The following is a 27,760-nucleotide window of genomic DNA, read 5'->3' as shown; positions in this document are numbered from 1 at the left end:
AAGTCTAACCCCAAGGAGGATATAATGAATTCCTTCAGAGAGCACCTGGAATCTTATGGTAGGACCTTGCAGCAAATGGACAGCTCAGTCACTGGTACTCCCTCTACTTCATTTGCATCTACTTCAGGTAATATGGCTTCTGCATTCCATGTCACTCCCCAGATTCCCCTTGGATCATTCTTTTGTCAGGAAGGGATAGAGTGAGACTTGCAGATGGCTCTTTTTCTTCCATTGCAGGCCAAAGATCAATATCCCTTCCCCATGGCCTAACCTGAATTGTGTATTGCATGTCCCTCAGCTTCCCATAAACTTGCTTTCAATTAGTAGCATTACAAGCTCATTGAATTGTAGTGTGACATTTTTTGCTGATTCATGTGTTTTTCAGGATCTAACTTTTGGGAGGACGATTGCTAGAGGAAGCCTAGTGGATGGTCTCTACATTCTCGACAACAAAGCTGGTCTCTCGGTGTCATCCTCAGAGTCGCATAGTCAGTCAAATAAGAGTCAAATTTTCTTGTGGCATAGTCGTTTAGGTCATGTTTCTTTCGAAATAATAAAATCTTTGTTTCCAGTTTTATTTAAGTCATGTTCAGTATCAGAGTTCATGTGTCAAATGTGTCAGTTGAGCAAACAATGTAGAGCAACTTTTCACTCAAGTAATAAAAGATCAAATGCTCATTTTCATGTTGTGTATTCTGATGTATGGGGGCCTACCAATGTAATCTCTGAGGGCGGATATAAGTACTTTATTACATTGATCGATGATTACTCTCGCTATACATGGGTAATTCCTATGCGTAGAAGAGACGAAGTTCCAAAGATAGTGAAAGACTTCCAGAGGATGGTGTTTACGCAGTTCCATGTTGAAATATAGATCTTCCAATCTGATAATGCGAAGGAATACTTCCATGGGGAGCTCAATGAGTTTTTCGCCTCCTACGGATCTATTCATAGGAGCTCATGCGCCAGAACACCACAACAAAATCGTGTTGCAGAAGCCATATTACCTGAAGTAGATGCAAATGAAGTAGAGGGAGTACCAGTGACTGAGTTGTCCATTTGCCGCAAGGCCCTACCATAAGATTCCAGGTGCTCCCTGAAGGAATTCATTATATCCTTCTTGGGGTCAGACTTATTAGGGTGGTCTCGGGTACTACCGGCAACTTGAGTATCTTGGGTTGCCACATGTGTTGCGCTCATTTTCTTCAAATGACCTTTACCCTGTTCTTGATTCTTTGCTGCCCACTAAAGTTTCTTGTGGATGTCCCAACAAGTGTCACGTGTATGTTGTGAACGCCTACAGTGGGTACGGAACAACTTATCTTTATCATCCACTTTCTTAGGGTCACTTTTCTTTCCCGTGGAGTTATTATTCATTGCAGCCAAGGCAATTTGTTGCTCCCCCTCAGCTGTAACCATTACATTCTGCCTGCTTTTTTCAGATTGGACAAGGGAGTATACCTCATGAACCGTAGGCAACTCTTTGCTTCCTAGGATCTGCACCCTCAACGGTTCATATGCGGAGTTTAGTCCCAACAAGAAAGCAAACACCTGTTGCCGAGAGACCAGCTTCCTGTAGGCCTTAGCATCATCATCGTGCTTCCACTCTATGGCCTGATAATGGTCCAATTCCTTCCATATGGAGGTAAGGGCTGAATAGTATGAAGACAAGCTACAGTTTCCCTGTTTACATGTTGAAGATTCAACTTGCAACTGGTAAACCTTGGCATAATGCCTTTGCTCAGAATAGGTAGTTCTGGCCTGTTCCCAGATCTCACTGGCGGTGTCTGCCCACATAAAATTCTTTTTCACATCAGGTTCCATGGTTGCGAGGAGCCAAGACATCACCATACTGTTTTCTTGGTCCCACCTATCATGTTCAGCCGTCTCACCCTTGGGTTCTTTCACCCTTCCATTGATGTAACCAGCTTTACCCCTTGCCGTTACATAGAGTTTTACACTCTTAGCCCACTCTAGGTAATTCAGACCGTTTAAAGTGATAATTGGCATGGGAAAAACCATGTTTTCACCTCCCATACCCGTTGTGCTGCGGGTTGGTGTAGCCCCCGATGAAGTTAATTCATGACTTGCCATCGAATACTACTGAAAACCAGTCCAAATACCACCCAACAACACAGCTGTCACAATCAGAATGTGAGCAACTCAGGGTTTACTCCTAGAATGTGAGTAAAAGAACATTAAATACTGCTGAGAACAAAGGGAATACTGCTGAGAACAAGGGGTTCAGTCAACACAACGTCCAAACAGAACAATAAACCAGTCCGGTAATCGGTTCAGCACCACCAATACATACATTACAATCAGTCTGACTGTAGTTCATACACTCTAACCATCCAACGTCCAAACAAATAACTATATAATAAAGGCATGAGCCCTCCGCACCATCAGCCAAAGAAGGCTGAGACAAACTGAAACAAAAAAACACACCTGTTTAGCACTTGTACGAAGGTGCTAATCTGAATTTGACTTCACAGCATCGAACAGAGGAGTCTGAACCAGCATCACTCTTCTCCGACTAGGGTTTTCTTGCTATTATGGCCAAGAAAAAGAAATCACAAAAGCTGCCGTCAGAAACTGCTAGGGTTTCTCCAGAAACAACCGCCAAAAACCTGCTAGGGTTTCTGCAGAAATAGTCACGTCCAAACACTTTTTAAGAATAGGGCATGAGGGATCGTAGGTCTTTTTCAACCTAGAAAACCTGCTCTGATACCATGTGGTGATTCGTGGGGATTGGGAGAGAGAGAGAGAGAGAGGAAGAGAGAGGTACGGTTGAGAGGAAAAAAGTAACTACTGGCTGCCGCCAATTTTCTATTTATATTAACTTCATAAAAGAATCAGAAATTACAAGTATGCCCCTGGCGGCATATCCTATAATCAGAATAATAAGAAAAAAGAAAGAAGAACAAAGAAACAAGTAATTCCAACAGCCTACTAACAACAACTATAAAGTAACAATTAAGTAAGCCTTACAACAGGGTCCAAATTAAGACTCAAGGGAAATGAAAGGGGGAGGGGGGGAATGAAATTAGCCACTGGAGTCTTTTTAAGCAACAAGATAGCAAACAAAGAAGGAAAGAGGTATTTGAGAGAACTATTACCAAGCCAAATATCTTCCCAAAACCAAACAGAGTCCCTAGAACGCACATCATACCTTACAAAGTTGTGGAAAAGAAGAAGAATACCATGGATTGCTTTCCAAGGTGACGCCAATGTAGGAGATACACTTGCGTCCAAGCCATTTTCCAATGTAGCATGAATGCTAGCAATCACCTCATGCCATAGCTTCTCCCACTCTAATTGCCATCTCCATAACCACTTTCCTAGAATTGCCAAGTTCTTCTTAACAACATTCCCTATAGCTAATCCCCCCCCCCCCTCTTTCTTACTTTTGCATATTGTCTTTCAATTGACCGAATGATCTTTTTTCCCTTCCCCTGGTTTCCATAGGAAATCCCTCATAATTTTCTCTAACTTTCTAGCCTCCCTTTGTGGAATTTTGAAGATTGAGAGATAGTAGAGAGGTAACTTTCGAGCCTCCCTTTGTGGAATTCCTTGCATAGCTCTCTATTATCGGGCACCAAAAACCAAGGTTTAAAATTTCAATACAATACGCCCGATATGGGGTGTATCGTATCGTATCTTTGAAAAATAGATACGGGATACGCATGGAAAATGGATGTTTCGTCTTTTTTCATGCGTAACGGACTCGTATCGGGGCGTATCGATAAAAAAGATACGGCCAAAAACAAAAAATAAAAATAAAAGAGGGGAAAGAAAGCTTCTTTTCCTCAAAATATGCCTTCCTTCACACCTAAATGACTCTAAAACTCCAAACTTCATTTCTAGAGTGCTAGATTTGCAGAACTTTGCAAGAAAAAAGTGTAAATCGTTATTTTTTTTAAAAGGTTTTTCAAATTTTGAAAAAATATGACAAAAATAGGTAAATTTTTAATAATATCTTGTGATTTTTTTCTTGAATGTTTAAATTTATGTTGATCTACATTTCTTACATTCAAAATCACAATTTTTTTTGTGTTATCAGTAGATTTATGAAAATTTCATGAAGATATTTGCGAAAAATATAAGTTAACAAAAAATTTGAAAATGTAATTTTTTCTCTGCCTATAAGGACTAAATATGTTTTAGATCTATGGATTTATCTATCATATCCATAGAGCAATTGAAATTTCTTCTTTAATATTTTGTTTGATTTTTTATATTTTTAGAATTAAAAAATAAATAGTAATTGATTAATATTTTATCATTTGATCACAACAATTGAATATATTATAATTCTATGGATGATCTATTATGTCCACAAACCTATTGAAATTTCTTCTTTAATAATTATTTTTTTTATTTTATATTTTTAGAATTAAAAAATAAATAGTTAATTAATTATATTTTATCATCTGATCACAATGACTGAATATATTATAATTCTATGGATGATCTATCATATCCACAAAGCAATTGAAATTTCTTCTTTAATAACTATTTTTTTTAATATATTATATAATATTTATTTATTTTTTTAACTTTTGGAAATAAATAATAAATAATTAGTATTTAAATAATAAGTAATTATTAATTATATTTTCACATAGAAGTTGTGCCAATGCATGTTTTATGGTTGGATAGGAGAGGGGTTTTTCCCATCCCATAAAACATTAAAACTTAAAAATTATAATTTATAAATTATAGTTAGGTATAGGATTTTTAATGAAATTATAATTAACTACAATATATTTCTTCATAAAACCATTAAAATATATTAATTTAATGTATATAAACCTCATTAAGGTCTTATATTTAGTGTTCTTGATGTATTTTTATGATTTATTAAAGTATTTATTGTGTTTCCAAGCATATTTATGCGTATCTTAGTTTTTCTCCGATACACATATGTATCCAAGGCGTATCCCGATACGTCTCTTAAAATTTCCTTTCTGGTACACTTGGCGTTTCCGATACTTTGAACTTTGCCAAAAACTACTTCCTTTGGGATTTGCACCTAAGGGGAGACCTAAGTAAGTTATAAGCCAACTAGTGGTAGAACACTCAAAAAAAGCTGCTATTGAAGGCACTTCTCCTTCCTCCAAATTAATTCTTGCAATGCAACTCTTCTCCATATTGGTTTTTAAATTTGAAACCCTTTCAAACGTTTTGACGAGACCTTTCAAGTTACCCACCTTTCTCAAATCACTTTGCAAAAAATAATTATGTCATCTGCAAAGTATTTTCAATCTAATTGCAGAACATATAATTACAAGAGAGTATTCCCAATCTAATCAAAACATATAGTCACAATAAAGACAAGTGTTAAAATGGCAAGCAACTGACATATATAAAGAAGAGAAGATGCCTAAAGACTAAAAGGGGATTGAAAGAGAAACATATCTATTACAATTGCTTAATTTTTTCCTATTTGATTTATATAGTTCTTTGTTATGGTTGTTTGAGCCTTAAATGTGCAATTATATTTCTTTTAAGTTTTAATGATCTCTTGAATGTTTATTAACTAATTTAATGTTTCTAGAAAACTTTCCTGATTTTTAAGACTTTCAAAATATCTTAGTGAAATTAGCGAAATATCTCCAAAATTTCTCCAACATGGCAAAATGTTCATCGATATCGATATCATGAACAATGGGTCTAGGTTTTGCCACTTAATACTTACTGCCCTTTCATGATGGCTCAGCCTTGAGTAGAAAAAGAGCAAAATACTTGTATTAGTTAGAGCTTAATTGCTTACAATTTCTGACATGTGCCAAGAATGAGTGGCACTCCTTGTATAGGCAAGGATTGGTGCAATCGATTGTCTGGATGAAATAGCGTCTCATGTGGTTAGGGTGTTTCAAGATCTCCTCTTTTTTCTTTTCTTTTATTTTTCCCTTTTTTTCTTGTTTCTTAACTTCTCTTGTAAGTTGTAACTCATCCTAGAGTTTCCTTTTCAAGAAACCTCTAGAAGCATTGAGATGCCTAGGCACTATGCACCATAAGAGACTACTACTACTATGGTTTCATCTGGTGCAAATGTGAAAAGTTTCCATGTCCATTCACTTCCAGAATATTGAGGAATTACTCATATCGGTTATATGCAGTATTTTTCTTTTTTATTTTTTTTGGTGAACAATATTGGTTATGTGCAGTAATGACAATCATATATACAAGAGGGAAGAGTTGGATGTCTAGGCTATGTGCAGTAATGACAAGTTTTGTATGCAATTGATTGTATTATCAAGCCTACCTATGCATTGAGATGTCTAGGCTAAGGAACATCACAATCTCATTTAAGCAGCCTTAATCTTGCAAAATATGATGGGCTTACTGATTGTAAGGAGGCTGCAACTAGACATGTATGGCTTGGTTCAAGGCTTAATACATTGGTGTAGGTTGAAATGTTGGTCATTCAAATATGGGGAACATGTAAGAAATGCCATATTGAAATACTATAGAAATTATGGACAGTGGAAAATTTTGAAATGTGAGGAAATAAACAATGACATTTTCTGAAATGATAAAAGAAGCATATATGCACCCTTTTAATTATTATCTTGTTCTAAAGTCTAAGCCATCAAGCAAAACCAAGAAACTAAGGTTAATGGACAAAATAATATATTGTGAAGTTGTCTTGTAGAATTTAAGAGTTGAAGCTACACTATAGAGTAAGCTCAAGACTTCAAGTGAAATTTAACTCATAGAACATGCAAATAGTTCTAATAGGTTAACCAAATAATCTATTCCACGAACAAAAACTAGGAGTTTAGGCTGTATTTGGGTCTTGTATAGGTTTCCTTACCTTTCCCTACCTCTTCTTTCAAACCAAACACAACTTTAATATCACATCCAAAAGAATTTTGAGCTCGCTCAAAGTGGTCATCATCTCCATTAGGTGGGTGATAATATTGCTATTCCACATATCTACAATATTGTTGCCCACTCATCATGTTATAATACCATCTTGGTGTACTTCACATAGAGCCAATATTTTTCACTAGGGACTATGTTGATTCTATTGATACTTTATATTGGGACTAGAGGTGATTGTGGGCCAGGCCAAGCCAGGTTGGGCTTTGGGCCTATGACTTAAATACAATATATTTAATTTTTTTGATAATACAATAAATGTATATATAATGTTTATACTACATGACATATAATATGTGCATAAAAAATATGCTATAATTATATAAATATAATATACTGTTGAAATAGCTTGTTTATTCTGGTTATTTTATTCAGTTTATTTTCTCCTGTTATGTTTTAGAATAACTTAGTTTTTTATTCTGTTTATGTACTGTAAGTGCTGCAGGGGCATAAGAGTCCTTTCCCCATCTTTTAAGTGTCGCCCTATATAATATAATATATTCTGGTGCCACCAGAACTGATTTGACTCCTGTTGGAATGTTTTTCTTTATATTTATGATTGTATTCTGCTTAGTTAGGGCCTGTTTTCTCTGTTTAAAATAGCCTTTTTTCCTTTGTTTATGTACTTTGACTACAGCAAGGGCATAAGGGTCTTTTCTCTTTTATTTATGGTCGCCCTATATATAATAACATAAGCTGGTGCTGCCAGACAGATTAGAACTCTCCAAACCTTTCTCTTTTCTTCTCTTCTTCCTTATTTCTTCTCTTTTCTTCTGCTAATATTGGTATCAGAGCAGTTCTACTGGGTTAGAGAGCAGATCGAACTAGTTCTTTCTTCTTTACCTTGCTGTCTTCTTCAACTGAGATCAGAGAAGTTGACCTATGACTAGTACAAGTTTGCTTTACCTTTTTTTTTTCCTTTTCTCTTGGTCGTGTACCAAGAAAAACCCTATCAAACAAGACTGCTGAATGCAGTTAGAGGAATTGTGAGGTTCAGACCTCTTTTCTGTGGATCGTGTGATCCTGTACCTGAGAATGGGTTATGAATGACCTGTTTTTACTAAGTTTTGGTGTGACTTCACTGCTTTGTGATATCTCCTAGTAGTTGGTGTGTTTAGGTGATTTGGAAAATTGGTGGATTGGGACTGTTAAACTTGTGCAGTGCTGAAATCAACCTGAAATTTTTTTAAGAGAATTAGAGCTGGTCTGTGTTCAGATTGTATCCAGACCAGAGTGTGTGCATGTGGACTGCATCTCTAGTGTGTTTTTTGGACCTTTTTGGGTATTAGGAGAGATCTTAAGGTGTGTATTGAAACTGAAAAGTGTTCTTGAATCATGTCCTCCGAGAATTCTGCAACTTCTGGGGTTTCAGGAGGTCAAAACGGAATGAGGGGGGGGGAGGTGGATATGAGTTTCCCCATGGCAGTAATTCCATTTGGACTAAACTACCTTGAATAGTCTAGGGGAATTAAACTTTACATTACTGCTAGGGGAAAAACAGGGTACATCAATGGTAAAGTGAAGGAACCAAAGTCTGGAAGTGCTGAACATGACAGGTGGGACCAAGAAAATAGTATAGTGATGTCATGGTTCTTGGTTTCCATGGTGCCACAAGTAAGGAAGACATTTATGTGGGCTGAAACAGCTTGTGAAATATGGGAACAAAAGAAATCTACCTATTCAGAGCAGAGGCACTATGTAAAGATATATCAATTACAAGCCGAATCCTCCACCTGCAAGCAGGGGGATCAATTAGCCAAACAAGGGGTCAATAGAGGGAACTGATTTTGGGCTCAATTGTAACTATAAGAAAATGTTTTTGTTGTTGATTTAAGTTCTACTGGGGTAGTCAAGGCTACTCAAGAGTTGTAAATTTTACCTCTTTTTAATAAAATTTATGTTTTCCATAGCTGATCCAAAAAAAAATCATATTTATTCCATTCTTCCATCTTAGCATGTTTATCTCCACATGCTGTTTCTTGATCAGCAACACTCTATTAGAAACTGCATATATGGTCATAATGTAACAACTTGTAAAATTTCCCCCATCATTTTGGTCAGTATTTCTCATGGTTGTTCCTGTTTCATTCAAATCATATGTCATCTATTCTAGGAATTTGTTTTGCATCCCTTTATGGTGTTAAACCTTTCAACATGTCACTTTTGTGAGAAGTTGCTCTACTCTATTCCCAACCATACTTTCAAACTATGTTGGTATGACAATTGGGAGGGTTGTGGAAACAGATGTTTTTTCTTCCTGGATATCTCCAATATGTTAATTTGTTTTAATGATTAGGACATCATCATCTAAGCCTTGTCCTAACTATATGGAGTCGGCTACATGAATCCTGTAACACCATTCTGTTCTATTCAGTGCCAAATCTATCATTATTTAACTTTTAGGACATAAATATAGTATTTACATGAAGGAAGGTTCTAATCATTATCAAGTATGAAATGTTTTCCTCCATTAACATTTAGAGCATAAATATGTCATTTATGGTGGTTGTTATTCATTGTGCTGGTTAATGAAACTCTGCAATTTTTTTTTATAATTTTTATATCAGTAAATGCCTTTAACAAGAATTTCGTCTCTTTCTAAGTTTCTATTGTCTGCTTCATAATTGTTTCATAATATTGCTCTTAACAAAATTGAAGGATATTATTGGGGCAGATATGAAAATATTATTGTTTATCTTCTTTCCTGATGGGTTCCAATAATTGAAATTGACTCCTGGGATGGACATTACAGTTGTTATTCAACCTACAATTTCTAATATGCAGGACTCCTTTGTTTTGTGCCGAATTTTTTTAAGATCTTGTAATGGAAATAAAATATCCAAGCATGTCCAAACTTGTTATGCTGAAGAAAACATTGCTGCAACGCATGATGCGGGAACCAGTGTTACTTTCAAACAACATGATACAGCCTCAACATCTGACATTTGTGAATTTCCATTGCATGAGAAGACATCCATTGACATCAACAATGGAATCCATAGATGCCAGATGAAAGCAATCAGCAAACTAGATGATCTGGTTGTGGCCCAACAAATTTCTGATGGATTTCAGTTCCCTGTATTTGTTCCACAGTGTGATGAGCGTGAGCAGGTAAAATCTCTTGAACAATTTCTTGTCACTTTAGATCTTGATGTTGCTTTCTTAAATGCTTAGTTTTATGATTTCTTTTTCTTCAATCTCTATCTTTCTTTCCTCTCCCCTCTCCTGCCTTTCCTTTTTTGCTTAAATATATTTTTTATCAGCTTTTTTCTTAAATATTATGACTAGAAGAGGGGGCTGTGCTGAGTACGGCAAGTAGGAAGGCAAAGGGAACCAGAAAAGAGGAATGATAAATAATGTGAAAATTTTATTCTTGTACTTTCATAACATATTGTTGAATTAGAAGTGGTAAAAAGTGTAGGTAAGTATCCAACTTCATATTTCTAGAAAAAAAAACTATACAAGACTTAAGGCTATGTTTGGTGATTGCATGGTTGTTAAAATAATCACTTGTGCAACGAGTGCGTGCTTATTGTAAGTGCTTATTTTAAAAACCACTCAAGGCTGTTTGGTGACCCATTTGCCAAATCACTTATTGTGTTTTTTAAGCACTTATTGGGGTGGGGATGTTTGGTGAACTACTTTCCCCACAAGTGTTTATGTTAGCATAAATGACAATTTTAGCCTCTCGTCTTCAATATGCTTACTCTACCTTCCCCTCTCTCATATATTTCATTTAGAAATGAAAGACAGGTAAATTACAGCTTCTCATGTCCTAAACATAGACAAGAGAGCTTCAGTTGAGTGCTTGTCTGTTTGGATTTTCTTTGTTGGCTTTCATGAAGCTGCAACGTCAGACAAGATGAGGTAGCACTCTCTCCTAAGAATCCTAAAGCAAGAAAAGTACTACCCTGTTCATATTGTCCCAAAAAAGATAATCTTTTCTGAATATGAACACGAACTGTCGAACTGAACTACTGAAGCTGCAAAAAGATGATTCTGGGTTAAGTTTGAACCCCAAAAGTGATTTTGGTTTGAAGGTCCAAAACCACTCTTCACTGTGGTGTTGATCGTTTTGGTTCTTCATGGAGTTACAGAAAGCAAGGACTGTGTTCTCACCTCTTAGTGACCCCAAAACCTCTTACCACAGAAGGATGATTTTGATTCTCTGAGGCAGGCAGGTGGAGAATTTGGTATTGGTATTCTCTTCTATATTTTCTATCATTTCGGCCCTAGCCACAGATGTGTTTTGGTTTTTTCAGTTCTGTTCTGGTTTTTACACTTTTCTTTAGGCCTTTAGTTTCCCAATAACCCAAAACAGATGAGTTCTTTGTCTCTGATTTCTTTGAGAAAATGGGTCTAAACTCTTCATCCATTTTCGATATCTGCTCCAATTTGTTCATGGGAAGGGGTCTTATGTGACAATCAAGAAGAGAATGTTATTGGTTTAGTGGCTTCTGGTTTAGGCCAGAGATCATCCCTGATTCTACCATTGGAAAACTTGGCAAGCTTCAAACATTGGATCTGAGCAATAACAATATCAATGGTTTGTCATCAGATTTGTGGGGTTTGGGGAGTACTCTCAAGACCCTCAACCTCTCCCATAACCATTTTTCTGGGTTTCTTCCAAGTAACATTGGCAACTTTGGTGGACTGGAAACTCTCGACCTTTCCAACAACAACTTCTCTGGAGACATTCCTGCATCAATCAGCTCTCTTTCGAACTTGCAGATTCTCAAAATAGACCAAAATGAGTTCTCAGGGAGCATTCCTCCAGGGATCCTTAATTGTATATCTCTGGTCTCAATCAACCTTTCATACAATCAGCTCAATGGAATTGTTCCAGATGGTTTTCGTGTTGCATTTCCTAAGCTCAAAACTTCGAATGCTCCTTGAGAACGGTGGAAAAAGTCAACAAAACTAGTTCAAATCAAAATAAAATGCATAAAACGGTGGAAAATAGCAAAACGACCTGATTGCAGGCTGTTTTCCTTGCACAGTTGGTCGTTGCCAGTCGTCAAGGTGTTTGGTGTGCTGCCCTTGCATCCATTGTGTTCGAATGGAAGGAAGAGGGAAGAAAACTCTCGCGGGGTATAAAAAAATTCTAGGGACTGAATTGTCCCATATTATTCGAATAAGCACTTCTCCAAGAAGTGAAAAAAAAAGCAACTCCTAGGTCACTTTTTGTTTAAGTGCTTCTTTTTAAAAAAAGTACTTCTTGTTGACTTTTTTACCAAACATGCACAAGCACTTAATTACCACTTAATGTCTGGTCCCAACACTTAAAAAGAAGTACTTGTTAAAACAAGTGCTTATTCTAAGTGAAATCAAACAAGGGCCTAAATTGCAATTATAGATGTTACTGTTTTTTATATATCATCGATGAAGAGTGACTTAAAGAGTGACTTAACGGTCAAGGCTCTATTTGTTAAATTGCCCAACATGCAAAAATGGATCAGTCTTGGATGCTTCATTTTCTTGAGTGCATTTGGTCATCGAATCAATTGTGAATGGTAAACCTCCCCATGTATATGACCTTATAAAAAGCTCTCTCTCCCCATAGGATGAAATGCTTTGCTTGGAAAGTTAGACACTTGAATATGGCTTGTAAAGTTACATTACTGTTATTGTTTAATAGTAAATTTCTAATCAATCTCCACCTGTCCATGTAAACACCCTCATATAGTTTCAATAAATGATCAACCACCAAGAAAAGGCCTACTTTTCATAATAATAAGAACCCCGGCTGTCAATACAATAATAAACTCCAATAATAATAATAAAATACTAATACTAATAATAATAATAAAAAAAATAATAATAATAATAATAAACTCCAATAATAATAATAATAAAACACTAAATGTAGGGAAAGTATTTATAGGGAGTAAACTCCAATTAGAACCACGGCTGTCAATACAGCACCCATGCCACTTATTCTTGTGAAAACCCACTGGAAAAACAGAAACATTAAGGAAGCAGGTTGAAGAACCCTTGGCCTCTCTTTGATTCTAAACAAACACAGGCACCAATAGACTCATTACAATATTTGCTTTCCCTCCCATGTCTTCTGTCCTATTCATATCTTCCTGGACATTGCAGAATCTGTTCATTCAAACTCATTGTTAGTTCTGTTTCCCAAGTTTGAAAACTCAACTGAGTTTGTCCTTTGACTTCACCTTTTATAGGTATAAAATCCGATATCCTTCAATGAATGCAATACAACTTAGAAGCAGGCAAGCAGCATAGTGTGCATCTTTCAATTGTAGGGAGAGACTTAGTTAGAGATGGAAGCCCTGAAAGATGGATAATCTACTTGGGTTTCTGTTAGTGGGATGGGAGGCAAAGAGCTCTATACCAAATTACCAATGCAAGGTGTGACGAACATGGATTACAAAACATAATAATACTTTTACTTATCAAAAAAAAAAACATGAGAAAACTTTTCATGAAAAAGTGTTAGAACAATGAATGTAATAAAACAATGAGCATAATAGAACAATCATATATCTAAAGGTAGCAGCAAACCATGCTCCTTGGCATGCTGAATATTTTCCAAGTTTGTTGACAAACCAATTATAATTCCTTTTCATCATTTTTGCAAACTCAAGAAGACTGAGCTTTCAAGTTTAACCTGGTAACCATCCTTAGATGCACTCATGCACACAAGTCTTTGTAAAGGCTTAGAATTAAATATTCAAATATATAAACAATATGTATAACATTATGTTATCTCAGTGGCTTCAGCAGTTCAAACCAGAGGAAGAAGAAGAAGAAGAAGAAAAGGAACAGCCAAATCTGATAGCTTAAACCCTATCAGTCGACCCTAATATGAATTAGCCTCTAATTAGTTGTACAAAGACTAAACTGCCCCCCCCCTTAATTATGGGACAGGAAGTTTCTATTAAAACTGCCACATAAGCACATAACTTAACAGAAATAAAATGACTAATCTACCCTTATTCGGCTAGCTCTAACACTCCCCCTCAAGTTGGAGAATATATGTCATATAATCCCAGCTTGTTACATATATAGTTCACTCTCCCTGAGCTTAAGCCTTTTGTAAACAAATCTGCCCATTAATCACTTGAGCCCACATGTTTTGTGCTTATTTCTCCAGTAAGGACCTTCTCCCTCACAAAGTGGCAATCAATCTCTATGTGCTTTGTTCTCTCATGAAAAATAGGGTTAGATGAGATGTGGAGTGCAGCTTGATTGTCACAGTACAATTTCATAGATCTATCCATGGAGAAGCCGATTTCTTGTAGGAGAACCTGATTTCTTGTAGGAGATTCCTTAGCCATACTAATTCACATGTAGTGTGTGCCATGGCTCTGTATTTGGCTTCAGCACTGCTCCTTGCCACAACCGTCTACTTCTTACTCTTCCATGTCACAAGATTCCTCCAAGAAATGTCTAGTAACCTGTAGTAGATCTTCTATCAGACACAGAGCCTGCCCAATCTGCATCTGTATACCCAATTACCTCAAGTCTTCTTCCTGGTTTGTACAATAACCCACGGCCTGAAGCTCCCTTCAGGTACCTTACAATTCTAAGAACTGCATCCCAGTGAAGTATCCGAGGGTTCTGCATAAATTGGCTCACCACACTAGTTGCAAAGGAGATGTTTAGTCTCGTGATAGTCAAATAGTTCAGCTTCCCCACTAACCGTCTATACCTTATAGGATCATCAAATATTTCCCCTGTATCACTGCTCAACTTAGCATTTGGCTCTATGGGAGTTTCAGCCGGTTTTGCACCTAACAGTCCTGTTTCATTCAGCAGATCAAGAACATATTTTCTTTGGCACAGGTTTACACTTTGTTTTGATCTAGCAACTTTTATACTCAAGAAATACTTCAATGTCCCAAGGTCTTTTGTTTGAAAATGGTTTTGCAGAAAGACATTTAGTTTATCGATCCCCAATTTGTCACTACCAGTTATGACAATATCATCCACATAGACCACTAATAAAATCTTTGCGGCTTCTGAATCATAGCTGAACACCGAGTGGTCAACCTGGCATTGTTTCATTCCAAAATTCTTCACCACCTCACTAAACTTCCCAAACCAAGCACAAGGTGATTGTTTTAACCCATAAATTGCATTTTTCAATCTACACGCCTTACCATCCTCCCCCTGAGCAACAAACCCAGGTGGTTGCTCCATATATACCTCCTCCATAAGGTCACAATGAAGGAAGGCATTTTTAATGTCAAGTTGAAACAAGGTTCAATCATACATAACTGTCAGGGAAATTAAGACACGGACAGAGCCAATCTTAGCCACTGGAGAGAAGGTCTCTAGACGCTCCACACTACCAGCTGGCAAGTATTTAACAGTATACACCCATTTACAACCCACAACATGCTTACCGGGAGGAAGAGTAGAGAGCTCCCACGTTTGAGTATGCTGAAGGGCAGAGAGTTCCTCCTTCATTGCCTGCCGCTACCTAGGTGAGCTAAGAGCCTCTTGGACATTCTTAGGTATAGAAATAGATGACAACAGTGAAACAAATTGGCGATGTGAAGCGAAAAGGTGAGAGATTGAAACAAAATTGGAAATGGGATGGAGGGTACAACTACGTTTACCTTTCTGTAAAGCAATGGGAAGATCAAGTCCTGAAGGTTCTGGGACAGGAGCAACAACAGGATCTGCAGACAAGGTAGAAGCTGGAGAAGGAGCCGGTGTCTGTCGATGAGTATACACATGCCGAATCGGTGGTCATTTAGTAGGGATCTACACTGGAGGAGGTGAAGGGTCAACCCCAACTGGAACAACCGGAACGGGATCACAGACTGGAAGAGGATGAGGAAGCAAAGGTGGAGACACTGATGCTTCAGGTCCCGAGAAGAAGGGGACAAACTCAAAAAAGGTGACATCAAGACAGACATAGCACTTCCGAGTAATAGGATTGTAACACTTGTGCCCTTTTTGAGTCCGGGAGTAGCCAAGAAAGGCACACTTAATAGAGCGTGCATCCGGCTTGTCTATCCCAGGACTCAGATTGTGAACAAAGCACACAGCCAAAGATGCGGGGTGTTAATGGAAAGGGAGACAAGGTGGGGACAAAATAGAAAAGGGAGACCGACCATGAAGAATGAAGGAGGGCACCCGATTAATAAGGAAACACGTAGTAAGTACAACATCACTCCAAAATCATTTAGGAACACTCATATGATGAAGAATAGACCGAGCAGTTTCAAGGAGATGACGGTTCTTTCGTTCAGCCACCCCATTTTGTTGAGGATTGGATGCACATGAAGTTTGATGAATGATGCCATGCTATTCTAAATATTGTTGAAAGGAAGTAAGAAAGTATTCATGACTGTTATCTGAACAAAGAACTTTGATTGAAACACCAAATTGTGTACGTATTTCAGCATGTAATTTTTGAAAAATGGAAAATAATTCACTCATTTCTTTCATTAAATAAATCCATGTCATCCTTGAACAATCATCAATAAAAGTGACAAAATACTTGTAACCATTATAAGACTCTATTTTAATCGGATCCCAAACATCTGAATGAACCAAAGCAAAAGGAGTGAGTGAGTGAACCCGACGATGTTTCCCATACTGACATGACTCACAATGTAAAGACAACAAATGACTCAAAGACGGAACCAATATCTTGAGCGCCTTGAGAGATGGATGTCCCAGTCAACAATGCCACTATAGAGGAGTGAGTGAAGTCTGAAGTGCAACTGACGATCTACCACCGTCAAGGTAATACAATCCACCAGCCTCATGCCCCCCACCAATCTTCTTCCCCGTCTTGAGATCCTAAAAAACACAAAAGGAAGGGAAAAATGTAATAGAGCAATTAAGAGTCTTGGTTAATTTACTGACAGACATAAGATTGAATGGAAACTTAGGGACATATAGAACAAATGATAAAGAAAGAGAAGTCGTGTCAACATTACCAACACCACAGATGGGAGAAGAGGAACAGTTGGCAAGGGTAACAATTTGAGATGTGGAAGTTTCAGAGAGGGAAGAAAACACACCTGGATTCCCGGTCATGTGATCAGAGGCTCCAGAGTCAATAATCCAGGGAGAGGGTTTGGATGCCAGACAAGCTATACCTAAGTGGGCAAGGGTGGCTGTAGTATGCTGTGAAGTAGCCTGGAGGAACCTCTCATACTCGTCGCGCGGTACACTCACCATCTCCTTCCCGAAAATAGATGTAGATGTGGAAGGTGTTAGATATGCCTATTGGTTATCATTGACATCAACCCCACCAGCTACTGCATGATTAGCCCATGTAGAAGGAGGGCCATGGAGATCATAACAGAAATTCATCGATGTCCGTCCCTGCCACAATGGGTACATTTCCTTGTAGAGTTACTTTTTCCTTTACCACAGCCTCCCCCTGAGTCACGACCACCACTACGGCCAAATACGGAACTACCACGACCTCCTCGGGAGGCATGTCCTCCCCCTCTAGTACCACGTCCACCTCCTCTGGCTATCACAAATGCTGATCTGTCAGACTGTGTGGGATTCTCTGTAAATCCCAAAGAAATCCTACGAAGTTGTGCAAAAACTTACTCAAGTATAAAAAGAGTAGAGCCTCCCAATATTTGGGCCCTAACTGGTTCATATTTTGATTTCAATCCCACTAAGAACCTAGTGACATCTAGTTGTTCCCTCTGTTGTTGTTGAACCTTAACATCTAGAGTGAGGGGATGATAGACATTGAGTTCATTTCTGAGGTTCTTCATACTGGCATAGTACTCTTCTAGGGTTCTATTCCCTTGTTGTAGATCGAAATACTCCTGATAGAGTTGATATACCCTTGTAGTATTATCCTGCCCAGAATAAAGCTTCTTAGCATGTTCCCATATGTCCTTAGCTGTATCTAAGAACATAAAGTTGGCACTTATTTTGGGTTCCATACTATTTCATAACCATGTCATGATTTGGGCATCTTCCTTTCCCAGTCATCAAACCCTGGAGAATCAGTTGATGGTTTATCTTCCTTCACGTGTTTCACTTTCCTCTTTGCCTTGAGGAAAACTTCCACTGACATGGCCCATGGCACATAATTCTCACCATTAAGTTTAATGGAGGTCATCTGCACACCCAAATAATCGGAGGGGATCATCACACTCGGTTTCTGATCACTAGAACCACCTCCCGTTGCCGCCATTATGTCTCCCCCATTGCTATCTCTAATGCTGAACTAGTCACCAACCAAATACTACAACAGCCAAGGCAACACTACAACAGTCTCTAAACTCAGGTGATAGGTTCACAACAAGTCACAATCAGTCACCACTGTGCACAAACTACCATTCAGATTAAGAACAAAAGGTAAACCAACATTCAGACAACACCAACAAGGCAGAAAATCGATGTAGGCAATTCGGCCATTCCTTCCAGCTCAAAAAAAAAAACAACTTTTGTTCTTGCTCACACCACTACTGATTACACAGAACCATAAATCACCACTGCAGTAATTCAGCAATTTACTAACCACATACAAGCCCTCTTGAGGTTGCTCAATAAAGGGTGAGCATCAAAAGCATCACCACACAACCATCTCTGTCCCACATGGTACAGGTCTGTCTGACCCCTTTTTTTTTAAAGGTCACTACCAGTCCAAAGACATCAACTACAACCACTACAGTAACCCTTACACCATTCGGTCACTGTAAACATAGCCTGTTCTTGGGCCTTTTGCCAAGAACCAAGGCTACAAATAACCTAGTTCTTTAAGTTTTGATCAGTCCAAGCAGATTTTTGAGGGTTTTCCAACCCAGAAACACCAACACAAAAAAAAAGGATAACCAACCTTGATGGAGAGCTTCAATCGACCATCTACTTATTTCTGGAGTTATTCTTTTGAAAGGCAATCAAGTTCTGAGCATAGAAAGAGAGGCCGAAGTGTTCTCAGACCTAGGTCGAGTCTGTGTTCTCCATTTGCAATCCAGAGAGAAGAAAAAGAAGTCATGAACAGAAAGGAGCAGCAGTCACAAGCAGAGACTAAACTGTTTCCCCACTTAAACCCTATCAGTCGACCCTAATATGAATTAGCCTTTAGTTAGTTGTACAAAGACTAAACTGCTCCCCCACTTAAGTATGGGACAGGAAGTCTCTATTAAAACTGCCACATAAGCACATAACTTAACAGAAATAAAATGACTAATCTACCCTTATTTGGCTGACTCTAAAACATTAAAATAAATATTATATCTAATTAAACATGCAAATATATAACACAATCTAACTTGCAAGGGCACATGCTTACCCCAAAAAAAATAAAACATGAAAAAGTAGAAAATGCCATCTAATGTCATTTAACTGACCTAATCAACTATGAACCAGTTGTGTATATTTAGAATTGCCTAGGCAATACCCACTGCCTTCATATACTTCTTATTCTCCCCTATACTTTTTGTACTATTTCCATTCTCTTCATATGTTTATATATAATGATGGTGTAGAGAGACTGAGCCAAATAGTCCCTAGTCCTTTAGTGTCATTCTTATTAGTTCCTCCTTGTTATGTTTTCTTATTGGGCCTTTAGATTCTATTCTGTTTTTTAAGTGTATTGCTAATGTGGATGCCTATTTAAGAGCCTCCTTGTAAATTATGTAACTCAAGTAAGTTTAATAAAAAGATTAGAGTAGGGGAAAGAGGAGATTATCGAACTCCTCCTTTCTTCTCCATTTTTCCTCCTTGTTGTCTTCCTCTTCTTCCTTCCTTCTTTCTGCTCTAATCTAAATATTTCTGCTAATTTTATTGGTCTGAATCACATCTTGGTATCAGAGCAGGTCCTCCTTCGCTTTCTCCTTTTTTTTCCTTTTTTTTCCATACACTTTTTTTCTAATCGAAAGGTGTATGGAGAGATAAATTGCTGATCAATCAGAGATCTTGTTTGCCTAGTTAGTAGAGGGTTTGGAGAGTCAGAAGTTGGCCGAAGATTACCAAGAAAGTGGGACTGCAGATTTTTTTCCCAAAACCCTAGCCGACTAGAGAGTTTCCGGTTACGGCTTGAAGAGGTTGTTTGGGTGTGGCACTCAAGGCTTGGGGGCTTCCTTTTTATCTCCAAAAGTGGGCGGCTGCAGTTGGAAGTGGTTTGGATTGCTCTGGTTTGAGCGGCTACCTCTTCTCTCTTTCTCCTCGGAGGCCAAGTACGGTGAAACCCTAGTTTTGGGACTTTTGAGTGTTTGACAGACCTTAGTTAGGTCTATAAAGGTTGAAAACATTGTTTTTTTATTTTTCGTTTGATTGATGGAGCAATCTGGAAGTGAGATGAAGCAGATCCCAGTGTCGGGGGTTGGTCCCGTAGATTCCATTTTGACAGGAGTGACTACAATTAAACTTGACAGAACAAGTTACCTTGCTTGGGCACAATCTATTAAGATCCATGTCTTTAGTAGAGGTAAACTAGGGTTTCTCATGGGTAGTAAGGTGATGCCGAAAGAGACTGATCCTATATATGAGAAATGGATGCAGGATAACTACATAGTTATTGGGTGGTTCGTAAATTCTATGCAGCCCCACATAAGTCAACACTATCTGTGGATGACTTCAGCCAAGGAGATTTGGGATAGTGTTACAAAAACATACTCTCAGAAATTAAATGTTGCAAGGGCCTATAAACTGAAGATTGATGTGAAAATTTTAAAACAGGGGGAGAAGAGTGTGGCTATTTACTATTCGATGTTGAAGTCACTATGGCAGGAGATAGATGTTATGGAAGCATTCGTATGGGAAAGCACCAAAGATGCAGAAATTTTCAGAAAATTTCTGGAAAGAAACAGTGTTTAAATTCCTTACAGGACTCGATCCTAAATTTGATATTAAGGCAAAATATTTTGGTTAAGGATGAAGTGTTACTTGCTCAGGCATACTTTATGGTGAGCAGTGAAGAGAGTAGGAGACAGGTATAGCTACAGACCCCACCTCCCCCAGAACATTTTGCACATGCTGGATTAAAACCAAAGGGGGTAAATGAAAAAAAAGGAGGTGATATGTGAATATTGCAAGAAGTCGAAACATAAGAAGGATTCTTGTTGGAAACTTCATCTAGATCTTCTTCTAGAAAGGTTTCGGAACAACAACAATTTTAATAAGGGTGGTCAGTTTGGAATTCCCAAGAATGAAAATGTTGCTACAGTATCTAAAAGTGAAGAAAAATCTATTGTGGAAGAGCTGGTAATAGTGAAGGTAGAATTTGAGAGATATGGGAAGTTGATACATTACTTGGACTCTGCTATTGCATCTTCCTCCTCAGGCACCCCCTCTACATCGCCTTTGCCCATTCAGGTATTCGTGCTTCTACAAATCATGCTATAGCCTCAGGTAATCGTAGAATTCCTTGGATTATAGATTCTGGTGCATCAGACCATATGACAAGCTTACCCAACCTTTTTTGTTCATACCAGCTCCTCTCGGGTAGAGAGAAGATTTCTCTTTCCGATGGGTTTCTTGCTCCCATCTCTGGCAAGGGGGATATTAGAATCTCTGACTCACTTGTATTATTCTCTGTCCTTCGTATTCCCAAACTCAACACTAACCTATTATCTGTTAGTAGTTTAACAAAATAAATGAATTGCAGCATAACCTTCTTTTTTACTTATCGTGTTTTTCAGGACCTGAAGTCTCAGCGAACAATTGGGAGTGGCCATGAGGTGAATGGGATATACTTGTTGGATGTCTCTAATCAAAGTTCTGGATTACCTAGTGCAGTAGCTTTGGAGTCTGTTTTATCAGAGTCAGTTGATAGAGTCATGATATGTCATTTCAGATTTGGTCATTTGTCTTTTTCTGCTTTGAGCCATTTGTTTCCAGAAATGTTTAAGGGAATATCCCTATCGAGTCTTCATTATGAGTCATGTGAACTTGCAAAACATTGTAGATAATCTTTTTTAGTGAGTAATAAAAGATTTGTTTCTCCTTTCCATATTGTGCACTCTGATGTGTGGGGGCCATATCATTTACCTGTTATGGGGGGTTACAAATATTTCATTCTTTTCATTGATGATTTCTTTTGTTACATTTGGATTTACCTCATGAAATCCCAGGATGAAGTACCAAATATTATACAAAAATTTCATGAACTTATACTTACCCAGTTTAACACTTGGATCCAAATATTTCGATCTGATAATGCAAAGGAATATTTTGAGAAGAGTTTTTCCTCTTACTTTGATACCTTTGGAGTTATTCATTAGAGTTCTTGTTCTTACACTCCTCAACAAAATGGAGTGGTGGAAAGGAAGAACAAACATGTGGTTGAGGTTGCAAGGAGCCTCATTTTTGCTTCCCATGTTCCTGTTAAGTTTTGGGGGGATGTTGTCCTTACAGCTACATACTTGATAAACCAAATGCCTTCCTGGGTTCTGGGGTTTAAAACTCCCTTTAGCTTGCTTTTTCCAAATGAAGATCTCTTCTCTCTTCCTCTCAGAGTGTTTGGGTGCACTTGCTATGTTCATGTTCATAATCATCAAAGACATAAGTTTGAGCCTAAATTACACAAGTGTGTCTTTTTGGGATATGCCTCCACACAGAAGGGATACTATTGTTTTGATCCAGTTCATGGCACCCGCTTTGTTTCCAGAGATGTCACATTTGCAGAGTTTGTTCCTTTCTTTGGTACTTCTCCTGAGGGGGTGCATCCAGAGGAGTTGTTTGCATTGTCACCATCCATTCCTCTTCCAATTCCCATTGAATCTTCTATGGAATCTCCTCCAATCGAGTCCTTTATTGACTCTTCTTCTCATGTTCTTGCTCTCCCTTCTCCTACTCATCCTCCCCCATTTCCTTCCCATCCTATTATCCAAAGGTGGTACTAGAGACAAAGACTCAGAGACATGCAAGTTGTTTCCACACCTTTAGATGTGCCTCTTGCTCCTCCCATCACTACTGAGGTAATAGGTCAGCCCTCTTCTACCATTTCGGATAACTACCTTGACCTTGATCTCCCTATTGCCCTTCGCAAAGGCAAACGGAAATGTACAACTCATTGCATTTCCAAACACCTGTCCTGTAGCCTTCTTTCCCCTTCCTACTATTTCTTCCTTGCCTCTATTTCCACACATGTGACTCCCAGATTTGTCCTAGAATATTTGTCCAAACCAGAATGGAGGGATGCTATGATGACTGAACTAGATGCTTTGCATAAGAACAATACCTGGGAAATTGTGGATTTGCTGGAGGGAAAGGAACCGGTTGGCTGTAAGTGGGTGTTCACTATTAAGTATCATTCTGATGGTACTGTTGAGAGATATAAGGCCCGTTTGATTGCTAAAGGGTGTACTCAGATGTATGGTATTGACTACCTGGAAACTTTTTTCCCTAGTAGCCAAGATGACTTCAGTTCGAGTTTTGCTCTCTTTAGCTATTGCTTTTGATTGGCCTCTTCATCAGTTTGATGTAAAGAATGCTTTCTTGAACGGGGACTTACATGAAGAGGTTTATATGTCTTTACCTCTAGGGGTGTATGGGAAGGAGATGCAAGGAAAGGTTTATAAACTGAAGAAGTCCCTTTATGGCCTTAAGCAATCTCCTCGAGCCTGGTTTGACAGATTTCGGGCTGCTCTTGTTGCTTTTGGGTACACACAAACTTAGTCAGATCATACATTGTTTGTTAAGAGGAGAGACTCCTTACTGACCCTTCTGATTGTCTATGTTGATGATATTGTGGTTACTAGCAATGACACCTAGGAAGTTGTTCATCTCAAAAGTTTTCTTAACGCTAAGTTTGAAATTAAAAACTTGAGGGAACTCAGATATTTCTTGGGATTAGAAGTTGCCAACTCTAAGGGTGGTCTCTTCATTTCTCAACGGAAGTATGTTCTTGATCTTCTTGTAGATACTGGTAAACTAGGTGTCCAACCTGCTTCTACTCCTATAGACCTAAATCATAAGTTGTCCACTACTGGGTGAACTGTTGCCTGATAAGGGAGTGTTCCAAAGACTGGTTGGGAAGTTATTATACCTTTGTATGACTCAGCTAGATATTTCTCATGCAGTTAGTGTAATTAGCTAGTTTATGCATTCTCTCATAGATACACATTTAACAGCTGCTGAGAGGGTTTTGTGCTACCTAAAAGGGACTCCAGGGAAAGGTATCTTGTTTGCTAAGCATGGACACATGAAGCTGGAAGCATACACTGTTGCTGACTGGGCCGGAAGTATTGATGATAGGAGGTCCACTTCAGGTTATTGTGCTATTGTAGCAGGGAACATTGTATCATGGAGGAGTAAGAAGCAGTCTGTAGTGGCAAGATCCTCAGCTGAACAGAGTACAGGGCAATGGCACATGGAGTTTCTGAACTTTTGTGGTTGAGATCACTTTTAGAAGAACTGGGTATAGACTATGAGAAGCCAATGATGTTATATTGTGACAACCAGGTTGCTATCAACATTGCACATAATCCTATTCAACATGACAGAACTAAGCACATTGAAATTGACAAGCATTTTATACAAGAGAGAGTTGCCTTGGGAGAAGTCTACCTACCATTTATTGCTTCTGAAGAACAGTTGGCTGATGTTTTGACAAAAGGTGTTCCTAAAGGAAAGCCGGTTCACTATATAAGCAAGCCGGGCATGATTGATATCTATGCTCAGCTTGAGGGAGAGTGTAGAGAGATTGGGATGAATGGGCCCTAGTCCTTTAGTGTCATTCTTATTAGTTACTTCTTGTTATGTTTTTTTATTGGGCCTTCTTTCTTTATGGGCCTTTAGCTTCTATTTTGTTTTTTTAAGTGTATTGCTGATGTGGATGCCTACTTAAGGGCCTCCTTTTAAATTATGTAAGTTAAGTAAATTTAATAAAAATATTAGAGTAGGGGAAAGAGGAAATTATTGAACTCCTCATTTCTTCTCCATTTTTCCTTCTTCTTGCTGTCTTCCACTTCTTCCTTCTTTCTGCTCTAATCTAAATATTTCTGCTAATTTTATTGGTCTGAATCACATCTGATGGTAATTTAGCAGAAAGGGTCTTTGATTTTGGATTCTGTGGACCAATGAAATGGTGAATAGCAGTGAGATAGAGTAAAGGCTCAAGAAAGAGAGAGGGGAGGGAACGGTGCTTCCTCTGTTTCGTTCTTCTGTGGTAAAAGGTGGAAGAACCAACTGATGGTGTTGGTAGGATCTTTGGCTTGTTGCAGCAGAGACCTGGGATCAAATCCTGCTGTTACCAGGGTTGGGGGGGTTTTAGGGGATGGGTGATGGGCTACCCTCCATTATGTAGCCCCATGAAGAAGAAAGTAAAGAAAGGAGAGGACAAGCACCGGAAGAACAGAGCAAGCACATTAAAACAATAACATGCCACGTGTTGGTTGCTCACCCAATGACTGTACACCAGTCAAATGCTTTAAGCATGTAGTTATAGATATGATCACATTTTGGTCCCAAAAACAAACAAACAAGAAAAGGGATAACATTGTGTATCTGCTTTTCAAATGATTTCCCCCAGATCTATTTTGAGGCCTCTCATACATAGAGGGGCTGGGTAAGAGCATCCAATAGTATAGTTGAAGTCCTATGGGATTTGATTTGTTTTATTGATGCATGCATCAGTGGGGTGGAGAGAGATTATTGTCATTCAATTTTCATTAAATAGTGGTATTGATTTGATGTTTCCTGCCTTTAGATGCATGTTATTAGCAATTGAACAAACTATTATCAAAATAATGCAGGCATGTTTCAGTTCTTCTCTAGCTCGGGAAGCATCCTAATTAGGCTGGATTTGGCATTCCTTATTTTAAGGACTTATCTCCTTTTTGCGGTTAAAATGCCCCTATGAATACTGAATTTTTAACAGCAAAAAGGAGACAAGTCCTTAAAATAAGTAATGCCAAATGCAGCATTAGTCCTATACCTTCTTGAATATGTACCATCTGCTCTTTCAGTTTGCTAAGATGCTTCTGATCCTATACCTTCTCTTGATGGATGATGCACAGGTCAGATCGTACAATGCCACCATTGCTGGTAGTACTAGAGTTGGTGGTACCATTGCAGATGAGTTAATAACCAATTCTGTGATTTTAGATGGGGATTTCATAGAGTTAAATGATCTCGTCTGTCCTCTTTCAGACATTGATTCCCTGGGTTAACTAAAAGGAACTATTTTCCAAGAGATTTATGGTGATTGAATTGTGACACTAGTAAAATTATTGCCCAATGTCCCTATTTGTAGAGGGGAAGAGAAGAAAGCAAAATCATTTGAAAAACAAGAAAATGTACAGAAGAAAGAAGGGGGGAAATGAGCATGCTGCCAGTTTTGCTGTGGACAAGTGTTTCTGGCAGAATGAGCCCACTTGTGAAGGTATTTTGGTAGTCCTATTTTTGCTATTTTCCATGCCTGTGGCTGTGAATACTTGCCTGATGCATATATTTTTTTCCTTGTTTCTTGTTACTAATACATGCCTGATGCATATATTTTCTTTCCTTGTTTCTTATTATTGTTTGGGTCTGAGCATGCGTGCCAACATGTTTGTGCAATTCTAGGTACCTCATTCTGGTGGATAAGAGCAAGATCCCCCTGCGGTTAATATTGGGAAATCTTGAACGAAAAGCATTGATATTATCAAACCAAAACTTCTATCAGCCGAATGAGTTTCAGTTATTCCCTTAACGATGGAGGTTTACCTGGTCACTTTTATATAGTTTTATTGGAAATCCCGATATTCCTCCACCAATACTCTTTTATTACTTTTCTATTTCTCAGCCATCTATGTGCTCTCTCAACCCTTTGATTGCTATATTTATAGTTTGTGAAACTTGCTAGTTATTGCTTTTGTTAGATGACTCGGTATTTATGCTTTTTTACTGTTCATTGTTGAGGACTTAATATATACCGGAAACGATGCTGGTGTGGATCATGGATTGGCACATTACCATAATAAGTTGGTTCGCCTGCTGTGTTTGACGATGTTGCTGTATAACATGGTTTTAAAAACTGACCTGAAAACAAAACTGCTTTGGCCACCGGTTCCTGGATCAAATGGTTCAACCATATGGTCCAAAGCCTGGTCTGATGGTTTTGGGATTCAAAACTGGACCTGGAACCATGGTCGGTTCCTGGGTCAACTGGTCTGGTTCGGTTTTTGAAACCATGCTATGTAGCACATTCTAACTCTACACCAATGCATACCCATTTCCATTTGGGGAGTGAGTGTGCTAACGCCGGTTCTGTCTACAATTCCCAGAGATAAAAAAATCTCCTCTGCCTCAATATGAACACTTGAATTGTTTTTTGTTTCTTTTACGGTTTTACCTTGTTCACTTTGGCCTTTGCTTGAGACATGGAATTGGCTAGGGGAATTTTCTAGTTTTATATATGGTAATTGGAAAAGGTTTTCTAATTGGGTGTAAGCCTACTCTCAATTATATATAAAAAGAAAGTATAAGCCTACTCTATTTTGGCCATGTAGAGGAATCTTTTGACAATTTCAGGCCTTTCATCGAATGGTGGACCTTCTGGATTGGCCGTATGTTGAGTCCTGTAGTCCGTTTCCGCCCTATTGCTATTTCAGACCAGAGCTTAAGTGCTTTGTCTAGAGCACATGGCAAGATTGTTTAGGACTGATTTGGAGGAGCAGAATCCGACAACTTCCTTTGAGCTCCAAACTAACTTGCCAGTTTCCACATTGAACAAAGAACAATCCAGGAATCTTCCCACACATAGTCTGGACTTTGGAGCTCAAAAGAGTCCCTATATTCCTTACCCCACCACCCCCTCTTGCTCTTGGAAAACATTTTGGTTCTGAGACCTCGTCACGAGATTAAAATAGACCGACCCCTTCTCTAAAAAAGCATTATCCAATGCTGGTCCCAGCTACCTGGGCTCACGTGATTAAACTTGACACTTACATAAATGGAGCTCTCCCTTTTATATTTTATT

At 38.3% G+C, this 27,760-nt stretch overlaps 1 protein-coding gene across 6 annotated transcripts in view; it reads left to right on the top strand.

Annotated features, from left to right (window-relative positions):
* LOC104601740 (NAC domain-containing protein 101-like) overlaps window positions 1-26,658 on the top strand; it is a 38,524-nt gene extending 11,866 nt beyond the window's left edge. Inside the window, exons 2-4 of one of the 6 annotated variants that reach the window (XM_010265189.3) lie at window positions 9,862-10,002; window positions 25,818-26,182; window positions 26,365-26,658. In XM_010265189.3, coding sequence (XP_010263491.2) covers window positions 9,862-10,002; window positions 25,818-25,970 — 294 coding nt within the window. In that variant the 3' untranslated portion in view covers window positions 25,971-26,182; window positions 26,365-26,658. Of the gene's footprint in view, window positions 1-385; window positions 890-9,675; window positions 10,003-25,817; window positions 26,183-26,364 lie in introns of those variants that run through there. The other 5 variants (XM_010265187.3, XM_010265188.3, XM_010265190.3 and 2 more) reach the window with 5 other exon arrangements.
* Window positions 26,659-27,760: the final 1,102 nt, after the last annotated feature.

Source organism: Nelumbo nucifera, chromosome 1 (genome assembly GCF_055504915.1).
Source record: "Nelumbo nucifera cultivar China Antique chromosome 1, China Antique-T2T, whole genome shotgun sequence".
Classification (NCBI taxonomy): Eukaryota; Viridiplantae; Streptophyta; class Magnoliopsida; order Proteales; family Nelumbonaceae; genus Nelumbo; species Nelumbo nucifera.
The sequence above is the reverse complement of the archived record's forward strand: the minus strand, read 5'-3'. Positions and strand labels throughout refer to the sequence as shown.